This window comes from Vombatus ursinus, unplaced genomic scaffold, assembly GCF_900497805.2.
Source record: "Vombatus ursinus unplaced genomic scaffold, bare-nosed wombat genome assembly UNPS02007612.1, whole genome shotgun sequence".
Lineage (NCBI taxonomy): Eukaryota > Metazoa > Chordata > Mammalia > Diprotodontia > Vombatidae > Vombatus > Vombatus ursinus.
In genome coordinates, this window is record NW_020947390.1 from 5,862,628 (window position 1) to 5,875,268 (window position 12,641).

Sequence of the window (12,641 nt, forward strand, 5' to 3'; positions counted from 1 at the left end):
CATCTTAAAGCAGTTACCTGAAAATAACAAGTATTTTCAAGTTGCTGGCCTCTAAAATGCAGTGGAGTGATTTCTATAGTAGCCTAAAGAAAGTGGTATTTGAGAAACAAACTCTCAAGGTCATATTTGCAAGCAATTTCATATTCCTACATAGAAAGTACAAAATTTTTGGTATTTTTAAATAAGAATGGCATCTGTTGTCCTAATTATTCAATCAACAATAATTTATTGAACACCTACTGTGGTCCAGGAACTGTGCTAGACCCTTGAGATAAAAATAAAACAGACCCTACCCTCATAAAGTTCACATTCTATAGGGAGAAACAATGTTTATGATTTTTTTTTAAAGCCAGAGCTGATGACTTCACTCACGAAGGGAGCTCAAGGTGACAAACTTTTCCTAATGCAAATAATACATCACATTCTATGTGACATGTAGTCTTAGAAAGTTTCCTTAGAAAGGGGCCGACCAGACCAGAGTCAAATAGCCAGTAAGTATCAAAGGTGGGATTTGAACCTACCTCTTCCAACAGCTATCTTACTGATTTTTTCCAGGCTGTGTGTCTCTCAGACTGCCTCTCATATACAACAAATACACATATAAGAACAAACAAAACAAGTAGATAGCAGTTACATACAAAATAAATACAAATGTATTGGGAAAGGGGGAAGGCACCAGCAGCTGGGGCAAACAGCAATGGCCTTCATGTGGAAGATGACGTTTGAATTGGACTTTGAAGAAAATCAGGGATTCTAAGAGATAGGAGTGAGGTGGGAGTAAATTCCAGATATAGGTATAGCCTGTCCAAATGCACAGAAAGAGTAGATTGTTTGTCCTCTGTGAGAGCATGTGTAGGGAAACAATGTATAACAAGGTTGAAAAAGGAATAAATACTTATTTAGTGCCTAGTACATGCCAGGCACCGTGGTAAGTACTTTACATATATTATAATATTTGAACATCATAGTAACCCTGAGAGGTAGGTACTGTTATCATCTCCATTTACAGTTGAGGAAACTGAGGCAAATATTTTCTCTCCCTCCCACCAACCCCTCCCTTTGAAAAAGAAAGAAAAACACAACTCTGTTAACACATATGCATAGTTAAGCAAAGTGAATGCCCACCATTTTATTTGGTTTTAGAGGTAATAGGAAAGAAATAGAGTTTATTAAGGAGGGATGTGACAGTCAGAAGCATGCTTTAAGAATATCCATCTGGAGGGGGCCGCTAGGTGGCGCAGTGGACAGAGCTCCAGCCCTGAAGTCAGAAGGACCTGAGTTCAAATCCAGCCTCAGACCAAACACTAGACACTTACTAGCTGTGTGACCCTGGGCAAGTCACTTAACCCCAACTGCCTTAAAAAAAAATAAAGAATATCTATTTGGCAGCTATATGGAAGATGGATTAGAGATTAGGAGAGCCTTGATATTTAATAAGAAGGGACCCTATAATGAATTCCCTCTGTACTCCAGCAAGTCAAATTTGGTCTCTAAGTATCTATGGACATGATAATCTATTTTTATTAATTAAGCTCTCAGTTAAGATTACCATAAATAAGATCTTTCTTTAACCCAAAAGAAAATGTGAGAGGAGGACTTCTCCATCAAATATTAAGTTCTTTTTGATATCCCTATAGACAATACAAGCTGTTTTAAATTGGTGTTTTGCACCAATTTGAGGAGTAGTGTTTTAATCTTCTGCAAAGGAGCTGAAATAAGGAAGAGCAAAAAAGCAAGATGGGGAGAATGGGTAATTCTTTGGCTCTACATGCAGCAGATATTTACCATGAAGCTTAATTAATTAGACTAAAATAGTAAGAATCTTCAGAAAATCAGATGTATTCATGTTAAGAGTACTAAAATATTCAAAAGTTTTAAATATTTTTCTTGATCATCTGACATTTTGTATTGAGCTTGTTACTCTTATGCTTAGGAATACTCTGTAATATTCTCTTTCTGATCAGCTAAAAATGCACAATGAACTCAGTTTTCAAGCTACCTGCATAACATACAAACACATTCAATGTCAAGACACAACCAGACATTGCAATCTCATATAACCCTGTATAAAGTTACTGGGAAAGTCCATGTGGACTAAGAAAACCATTAGGGTATTAACATTCAGGGCATTGGGAAAGAGAGGTCCGACAGCATGATTCACTCATATGATTCACTCATCCACTGGTTGTCCATGCTATCCTGATTAGACTTTTTCGAACCATCACACAGGCTCTTTCTGGTTGTGAACAGCTATCACCCCCTATAATACACACCATGAAGTCACTGAAGTATTCCTTAAGAGAAAATTATAAATATAAATTTATCAATACTCACAATGCCTTGTTCAAGAATATATTATTACCATATCCATTGCACGAGAAGTTGAAATGGAAAACAGACTTCTCAGTAGTTATGCTGATATCTTTTCCACACTTACCTGAGAGGACAAGAGGGCAGCTAAGGGATGCAGTGAATAGAGTGTTCGGCCTGGAGTCAGGAAGACCTGAGTTCAAATCTGAACCCAGACACTTACTAGTTGTGTGACTCTGGGCAAGTCACTTAGCCCTGTTTGCCTCAGTTTCCTTATCTATAAAATGAGCTAGAGAAGGAAATGTCAAACTACTCCAATATCTTTGCCAAGAAAACCCCAAATGGGGTCACGAAGAGTCAGGCACAACTGAAACAGGTGCTGCCAGCAATTGCCACCATGACATTTTAGTACCATATTTTGGTAGTAGAAGGTCATATCAGGTACCAGATGGTACGGAAGAGAAGGATGGCAGCCAAGAAATTAATAGGTCTCAGAGAATTTAGATCATTTAGTAGATAGTAGAATATAAAATGGAGTAGATTGAACCTTTATCATTACCACAAGCACTGTTCAGATTTGCATCTGGGACTAAAGTATGCTCCCACATGCCTTCATTTCTATGATCATGGGAGCTATTCAATCTCTAGCTCAAAGCTGGGCGAGTCAGTATTGTCGTTATAGCATAAACACCCAACATCATCTCATTCTCCCCACACCACAAACTACACTGCCCTCTGAGAAAGGAGCTTTTTCTTCTTCAACCTATCAACAAGATGTTATTTAAGATTATAGTTAGCTAATATAGTAACCAATCATTTTAGCTATATTCAAAACACTACAGAGATAGCCATACTTCAAACAACAAAGGGCTTGATATTCTTGTGTTTTGAACCTTGCAAACCTTGGGTTTTAAAAAGAAAAAAAAATCTACACTAAGTGTTTGAGTCTCCATTTCATCTAAATGCTCATTCTGGGGAAAGTCTGCTCTAGGGAAAAACAGTTGAGAATGATGAGTCACTTGTGAATATTACAAGGTAGAAAATGGAGAAACAAAATCTTCACACCTTCATCTCAATGGAAGCAGTGTTGCATGAGTTTGCAATCATGCAAATCATGCCTGATAGATTATTTTCAAATTAAAATTGGAGCCAGTGTCATTGCATGCTATTTTCTGCCTTCATTGTGTTCTGATGTGGAATTCATTTACTGTTTAATAACTCACCATTACACAAAAGCCATGAAATGAAATGAAATATAACAAAAGCTATTGTAAATCTGCCTTTTGAAAAGAAAAAAAAAGCCAAAGAAAAGAACTCCAGTTGTAGAAAAGAATGCTATAATATTCAACAGAAAGAATTTCTGAAATCATTGTGTATCTGTGCAGTACGATGAATGTAAAATTCAGTGTATCTATAATAGGATGACATTTAAGGAGAAAATGTTTATTAAAAATAAATCACCTAATGTAATATATAGTTGTTGTTGGTGTGTGTGTGTGTGTGTGTGTGTGTGTGTGTGTGTGTGTATGTGTTTTAGGGGGAGCAGTGGCTAGAATGTAGGACTTCTACTCAGGAAGATATCTTTGAACCCTGCCTCAAACATTTACTGGCTATGTGACCCTGGGCACTTAACTTCTTTCAGACTCAGTTTCTCATCTCTAAAATGGGGAGAATAAAAGTATCTACCTCCCAGTGTTGTTATAAGGATAAAATGACATGATCTATGTAAAGTGGTTGGCAAACTTTGCAATGCTATATTATTACTTAGTCATCATCAACCTCCTCATTTCCATACTATCTCTATATTTCATCCTTCTGTTATCCTAAGTCTTCAAGATTAATAGTTCTGTTTCATTAATCACTATGTGACAGGACATAAATCTAAAACTCACAGGTATATATCAAGGATGCTGAATCTGTTATGTGGCATTTCTGACACATGGACTGGGGCCTCAGATTCAGTTATGGATACAGAAACAAAGAACATTTCTGTGAACTGAAATAAAGCTTATAATAATATTTCAGTGAAATCTGTTATAATACTGTTGCCATTGCTAAGATTCTTGCCAATATGATACAAAGCCAAGAGGCATCAAAGGGAATGCACTTTTAATGGGACTACAATTAACTACAAACACACTTCTCCTAAATCAGGATTATAGAGCAGGGTTAGCATCAGAAATGAATATTGTGTAAGCTTGTACATGATTTACTCATTTGAGTATAGTTCAACTAGTAAGTCCAAGGCTAAGGGCATGAGTATACTCCCTTTTTATGGCATTTTTTCAAAACTCCCATGGCCACACACTCCATGTCTCTTGCCAGTCAGCTGTCTTGCAAATGTGTACAGGCAGAAGCAGGTCAGAGGATGGGGATGTACTAATGCAAATCCTTCATTGCTCTTCAGAAACCAAATCATGGTAACCTGTTCCTGTCCCACTAACAGTGGGTTTCTAGCATTAATGCTGATTAGACATTTTTTAATATGTTGAGTGTCACGGCCCATCAGGGAAATTGGCCTCATTTCAAAATTCAGTGACTTGGGTTCATTTTGAGTAGCTTTAAATGACTCTCCCAGATTGGATAGAAACTGTCTGGACTCAGACAAACACACTCATGTCCATATAGGCAAATTTTCATGGAAACACAAACTGTACCATCTCCAAAGAGTGTGTGTGTGTGTGTGTGTGTGTGTGTGTGTAGAGATTCCCAGTTAATTCAAACTTTGCCCCATTGTATTTAATTATAGTATCCATTGTCTGTACTTACAAACCATTGTCTGCTTTTAACCACAGGCTTCCAAGGCTACTTACCACAAGAGAATAATAAATCTTGAATCCTGGTTTAGCCACAAAATAGTCATCAGATTTGAAGGTTATCTTTATTTGGTTTGTTCTTGAAGTTATCCTTGGGGGGACTTCCTTTTGTCCACACCACCGTCCTCTTATAACGGTACTGGTTTCAGATACATCTTCAACCTCCACAAAGTCATACCTAGGAGCAAGTGAATGGGCATACATTCTTTTAAAAACATTAAATACGGTTTTGAAATTGCCAACTGTGCTGAGCAATGAAGACAAATAGACTTTAAATATTAGGACTAAACATTTGGAACTAAAAATGTTTAAGAGAACTCTAAATATAATCCAGTTACTGATAGTAAACTCTAAATGGGCACTAGTTCAGGGGTGGGGAAACTGTGGCCTTGAGGCTGCATGTGGCCCTCAAGGCCCTCAAGGGCAGCCCTTTGACTGAATCCCAAATCCTTTGGGATTTGTTCTGTGAAGTTTGGATTCAGTCAAAGGACTACACTTGAGGACCTCGAGAGCCACATGTGGTCTCAAGGCTGCAGTTTCCCCCCCCCGAGACTAGCTATTTGCCTGTGGACCCTAGGCATGTATGTCAAAAAGCTGGTCTGGAAGTGTCCTCTAGGTCTTATCCCCAAACATTGATTTTCAGTCATTTTCTGTATTATATGGTTTTCTTACTACCCTTCTACTTCTCAAAAACAAAAACAAAATCCAAATAGCTGGATACTTCTTTCACCAGTGCAGATTCATCTTAACATGATTACCACAATCTCCATGCTATGTTTGAACATGATCAGTGCTTACCATTAAAATGCAGGGGTACTCACCATTTTAATTTTTAAATATATATTTTTAAATTTTTTTAGTATTTAAGAGAGTAAATGTCTTCTGCCATTTTCCTTTTAACCTTTCTTTCACCTTACCTTTCTTCCTCTCTTGCTCCAATTGGCAAGTGGATACTAGAGGCTTTTTAGACTGTGATCAGAATGAGGAGGAGGGATAAATGGAATCCATTGTAATTCATTTCCATTTTACCTGATTGGCATAAAAGGCCCTTCCAACTTTTGCAAGCCCCAAAGACCAATTAACATGAATAGGATTTGGCCCAGCAATAATGATTTGAGTTTCACCTGCCACATCACTATTTTAATAGTTGCTTAAAGGAGAAGAGTTCATATAAATAGATCTTGAAGAAAGGTATAATGAATGTCATCAAAGAAGTATATGATTGAAAAAAAAAAGGAAGATAGGTGGCCTAAGGGAGAAGTGACATATAACTGATGGACAGCCCATGTTCCACACTAGTATCTTTGAGATAACAGGAGAACCTGAAGAAGGCCACCAGCATAGTGAGAGGACCCTCTGTGGTCAGCTTGTGGGAAGATGGACAAGCATCACATATGATATGCATGTATAGATTGGTCATGATCTGCATCCTTCCAGTGAATACCCACATCAAAGCCACAAATCCCTTGGCTTACTGAGAGGTCATGATCATTACCTGTCTTCTTGTTTCTTCTCCTCAAAAATAATAAAGAAAAAAATTACTGCAAGATAGACAAAAACCTCAAGGTTGGCTCTATTTATTCTCTATGTAAATATGAACTGGCTGCTCTTGTGGGCATTATTCTTTTCATCCTGGCATATATTACCCTCCATGGTCTCAGAAAGTAATAATCACTGCTGTTATTCTCAGAAAAAGAGGTACAAAATCAAAGCTGTCTGTATAATAAACATGCAACAAAGGAGAGTCAAATTTGAGACACCTAGTTTTTATTATTCAAAGGAAAATAAACCTGCTGAAATGGTTTAGTAGTTCAGTAGTTCATTGGTAATGCAGAACAAGTGTGGGCAGTAAAGCACCAAAAAGCCCTTCCCCAAGTCCTATAGATGCTAATTAAAAAAAAATAAGATACTGTGATCGAACAATAAAAGAAAATCAACCATTCTATATCTAAATCTAACATTCTATAATCAACATGCTAAGAAAAAAATAAGGCAAGCAGACATGGCAACAAAAAGCACCCCCCCAACTCCCCAATCCTTACTGCTGACCTAGGGATGAGCATGTGAAAACATATCATTTGAGAAGCACATGAGCTGTTGGGGTTTTCCCAACTTCCTCCTTATACATGTCTGGGACCTTACAATGGCAATTCTGGGGTTGGGGAATGGAGCAGGGACATAAACCATTCACTCCCCTGGGGGAATCCCATTACTTTGCATGATTGCAGTTTAGTTCTTGGGAGTTTAAACTTCATGAAACCATTAAAAAGCAGCCAGTAGGTCAGCAAACATTTATTAAGCGCCTATTAGTACTAGACATTGGTCTAAGTACTGGGAATGCAGAAAAGGGTGGAAAACAGTCTCTGCTCTCAAGGAACTCACTCTGTAATGTGGAAGACAACATGTGAAAAAGACATCTGTAGGACATCAAGTTTGGTATGTTGAAAAATGACTGGAGGTTTTAGGGATGGACAAATAAATCTAAGAATCATCTGCATAGAAATGATAATTAAATCCAAAGGAGATATGAGATCATCATGTGATATAGTACAGAGAGGAAAAATGAAGATGACTCAGGACAGAGTCTTGGGGTAAACAGCTATTTCATGGCTGGTTATAGAATGCTACACCAAAATTAGTTATGAAAGTGAGATCTTTATTTATTTAGAAAGTGAGATCTTCCATGGACAGGTAATGTGGTACAGTGGACAGAGTGCCAGGCCTGAAGTCAAAGAAAGACTCACCTTCTCGAGTTCAAATCTACTCTAAGACACTTACTTCTGACCGAATCCAAATTTTACAGGACAATTTGTAAATCTGTAAACAATCTGTAAAATTTGGATTCAGTCAAAAGGAGACACTTAAGGATCTAGAAGGCCAATAAAAGAATTTTTTCTGCAAAATTTGGATTCAGTCAAAAGGCTGCCCTTAAGGATCCAGAAGGCCACATATGGCCTCAAGGCCACAGGTTCCCCACCTCTGGACTAGATAGTCTCCCACACATAAATCATGATTCTTGGGCTTCCTAATTTCAGAATCAAAAGTGATTGGTACTGCATTTTCCACTCACCTGCATATATCATTTTCTGGTTCCTCCAATCCAAACTGATTATCAAAAGCCAGTTGTATCCTGGTTTTTTCCTGGGAGTGTAGCCTCCATGTGAGTAGCAGATTCCTGGGGTAGCTGTTAGGGAATCGAGGACTCTGTACGATGCCATTTCCCATCACCTGGATTATCTCTTCTTTTCGATACAAGTCTGTGAGGTGATTGCCGGCTGTTAGTAATCACAACTTGTAGAAATTAGTATGATGTTCCAATTATAGGAAAGCAAACAATAACAACAGCAGTTTATACAGAATACATTCACATCTCTTCAAAACACAGGTTCAAGTTCAAGAAGAGGCTAGAGGTTGAAGAAATAAAGTCCACCTCTCACTTCTGCTTCCTAAAGCCAACATTAATTTCCAACCACATTTTAATTTAGACGTCTGGAACATCATTCATAACAGGGGAAGGAACATCAGTTATCTCTCCCCAAGGTCATTGCTGGTAGGTATTGTAAATATTCCGATAATTCCAAATGATTCACCTGCCATATTTTCCATAGTTTAAAAATGGGCAGATATTTGTTTACATTGCCATCTGTGCCATGAGTAGCCAAAGGATTTTAGAGCATTTCATGGTGACTGAAAATTAAGGCTAGATAAAGTTTACCCCCAAAGTCATTAATAATTCACTCACAAAGCAATTAAAAGTTAAAAGAGAACTATTGCCCCTGACAACTCTGAAAGGTCATGTAAGCATTACTAGCCCCAAGTGAAATAATTTCCCCAATATCACGTGACTATTAAATGGCAGAGCCTTCAGGCCTTCTTACACTAAGTCTAGTGCTCTAGCCACTACACTACTCATCCACCATAATATATTGTACTACATTATACCCCTGTTTTCTTTGACTAGTCTTTTTGGCTGCAAAAACAGGCCAAAGAGAGTCTTTCCTGATGACATCGCCCTGCTGTTTTTATTCCATTAGTTTGCCTCTTGTCCTCTCATTCTCCAGATTCTTTCATGCTTTTGACTCAGGTATTTTTGAATTTCCCAGTAAGGTGACCATTCAGGACCAATCCCTGAATACCTATACTGGCAGAGGAGATAATGTGCTGGATTGGAGAGGAGGGGAGGGAAAGAGGAGGAGAGAAGGGAGATGATGAAAACAGAGGAGAAGAGAAAGAAGGGGAGGGAAGAAAAGGAAAGGAGAGGGGAAGAGACTGCTCATTCCATTATACCATTCTTCTTCCTTTTGCCTCATCTATAAAATGATTTGGAAATGTCTAGGGTGCTAGACATTTTCACAACATCATGCAGCTAGGTGGCACAGTGGATAGAGGGTTGAGTCTGGAGTCAAGAAGACTTGAGTTCAAATCTAGCCTCAGACACTTACTAGCTATGTGACCACAGGCAAGTCATTTCTTGCTTCTATTTCCTCATCTGTAAAATGGGTATACCAATAGCACTTTCCTTCCAGGGCTGTTGTGAGGATCAACTGAGAGGACATATTCCTGAATTCAAATCTGGCCTCAAACATTTATTAGCTATAAGATACTGAACAAGTCACAGCCCTGTTTGCTTCAATTACCTATCTGTAAAATGATCTGGAGAAGGATATGGCAAACCACTCCAGTATCTTTGCCAAGAAAACCTCAAATGGGATCATGGAGAGTCAAACATGAGTGAACAACAGCAGGGAGTTTTTAGATTTAACATGTAACGAATTTGTGTGGGTTCAAATCCCAGATCGGATTTTTACTTGTTGTATGACCTTTGGCAAGTCATTTAATTTCTTTAAGCCTCAACTTTGTCATCTGTAAAATGGGGATAATAATAACACATACCTCACTGGGTTGTGATAAGTATTAGATGAGATAATGTATATAAAATACTTTGTAAAGGTGAAACTGCTACAGAAAGATAAAACACAAATAACAATGATGCTTGTGATTGACTCTGATTACAATCTGGACAAAGAGTAGCTCATATGCTAATGACTTAATTATCATGAACTATTAAGCTTAAGTATCTATAGGTGATCCTCTCTGTCAGCATAGGTTGTGAAAGGCAGGTTCCTTTAATCTGTTCTTGAATGTAAAACCAATTTTGTCTCTCCCACACCCCACTCTCTATGTCCCTGAATAAAAAAAAATAAAGTTAGACACTGGGCGTAAATTTAGTTTAAAGCATCTCTTCAACTGTGTAGTTATCTGAAATTTCCCATTCTTGGAAAATTCACTGCTTAATATGTTAGAGTTCATTTATCAATCTGGACTCAGTGGGAGAGAGACAGTGGTGCTCAAGAATCATGATTTTTGAACGAAGTGATGACATACCCCCTACCTCAGGCTAATAGCATTTGTTCTGCAATCCACCCTAACACCTTTCACTATCTTGGCAAAAGGGGCTTTCTCTTGCTCACCATGTTGAGGAGATTTTATGCCAGGGGACCTTTTGCCCTTTTCTTTTCCCTCCCTCACTATTAAAAATAACAGATGGACAGTCGCTGACAGTTGTTCATTTGAGTTTCAAGGGTAAGCATCTACTGGGCAACAGTTTTGATGGATGTTTTTTAGGATAACTTTGCCACAAGCTAATCAGTCACCCAGTTGAGCCATCATAATGTGTGGAATATATAAAAGTGATTATGATGGTGGTGGTGGTGATGCTGATAATAACTGACATTTATATATCATTTCAAGTGTACAGAGTGTTTTGCACACATTATCTCATTTGCACCTCACCTTACTTACAGGGAAATACATTAGGTATTATTATCCTCATTTTATAGATGAGGAAAAAAAGAGATTAAATAACTTACTCAGGGTAATAGGGCTAGTGGCAGAGATGGGATTTGAACTTTGTAGTTCTGATTTCCAAGTTGAGCACCTTATCCAAGTTGAGGCAGCTAGGTGGCACAGTGGATATAGGATTGAGTCTGGAGTCAAGAAGGCTTGAGTTCAAATCTAGCCTCGGGCACTTACTAGCTATGTGACCACAGGCAAGTCATTTCACCTCTGTTTGCTTTTATTTCCTCATCTGTAAAATGGGTATACCAATAGCACTTTCCTTCCAGGGTTGTTGTGAGGATCAACTGAAAGGACATTTGTAAAGCACTTAGTATGGTGCCTGGCACATAGTAGGTGCTATATAAATATTAACTATGATTATGATGATTATCCACACGGCAGACCAGGGCATAAGCAATCTGTATTCCAGCCTGTGTTCTGCCACCAAGGAAACAGCATCATCTTGAACAAGTTACTTAATGTTTCTTGATCATGGATTCATATATTTTGGCCTTCAATGGACTTTAGAAATAATCTAATCCTATCTCCTCATTTTACAAACAAGCAAACTGAGGACAGAGGGGTGTGACTTGCTCAAGTCCTAAAGGAAGTAAATGGCAGACTTGGGTTTGAAGTCAATGGTCTTTGTACTGTGTGTTTTTTTTTTGTTCGTTTGTTTCATTTACAAAATGAGGATTAGATTTGATAATGTCCAGGGTATTGATATACTCATCATTGCTCAAGGTGCTTTGGGAGTTGCAGAAGAACTGCATGGCATGGTCCACGTCCCTAGAGAAAGAGCTTACAATCTAATGAAGGGAAGATATTTGTACAGGTGGTGTGAGAGCAAACATCAAAAAAGGCAGTAGAGAATTAAATGCCAAATTCACACACAGAAGTGCTATAGGAATTAAGGCGAGTTGTAATTAGGTTGATTTGGGGTACCTATGTACACTACACTCACCTCAATTCTGTACACAAAAAGGTTTGCTTGAAGACTGAATAAGATCTAGGCAGATAGCAGGGGGAAGATGACAGACATCCCAGGCAAGAAGAATAATAAGGGGAAAAGCACAGAGATGGAAATGAGGTATTTGTTAGGTATTTATGGAAGAAATATGAGACTGTCCTAACTACAACAGATGGAGAGCCTTCTGGAATAGTGAGTGATAAACTCAAAGTCCTAGATGATCAGATAACTTCTAAAGTCCCTTCTAAGTCTAATCTAAGATCATAATTTTACTAATAAAAAAATTAGGCCCAAAATTAGAGTTGTTAGTGACAAAGTCAGGCTGAGCATTTAAGTCTTCTGATGCTCCCAGTTTATTGGCCTTTTACTACATCACAGTTACTGTCCAGGTGAAATGGGGGAAGGAAGTTTCATGATGGAGGGTTTTTTAAAAGAGACAGGTTAGAGTTTGATGTGGTAGGAGCTAGGGATCTACTTGATTGCTCTTGATCAGGAAAGAGACATAATGAAAGAAATATTTGGGGAAAACTCATTTGACAGTTATATTCAAGATGACTCAGAAGGAAGAGAATTTAGTTATTATATCTAGGGACAATTGTGATGGCCTGAGTTAGGGTAGGAGCAATGTAAATAGGTGACAAATGGCTAGTTATGAAAGATATTTTGATGAATGTTAACAGGCATTGAAGACTGACTACAGGGGGCAG

General features: G+C 38.1%; 1 protein-coding gene across 3 annotated transcripts in view; it reads right to left on the minus strand.

Moving 5' to 3' along the window:
• PDGFD (platelet derived growth factor D) overlaps positions 1-12,641 on the minus strand; it is a 324,207-nt gene that overhangs the window by 101,954 nt on the left and 209,612 nt on the right. For 2 of the 3 annotated variants that reach the window (XM_027849567.1, XM_027849565.1), the window contains exons 2-3: positions 8,197-8,401; positions 5,124-5,304 (exon numbers count right to left, since the gene is read on the minus strand). In XM_027849567.1, the coding sequence (XP_027705368.1) occupies positions 5,124-5,304; positions 8,197-8,401 (386 nt within the window). The remainder of the gene's footprint in view (positions 1-5,123; positions 5,305-8,196; positions 8,402-12,641) is intronic. The other variant, XM_027849566.1, reaches the window with a different exon arrangement.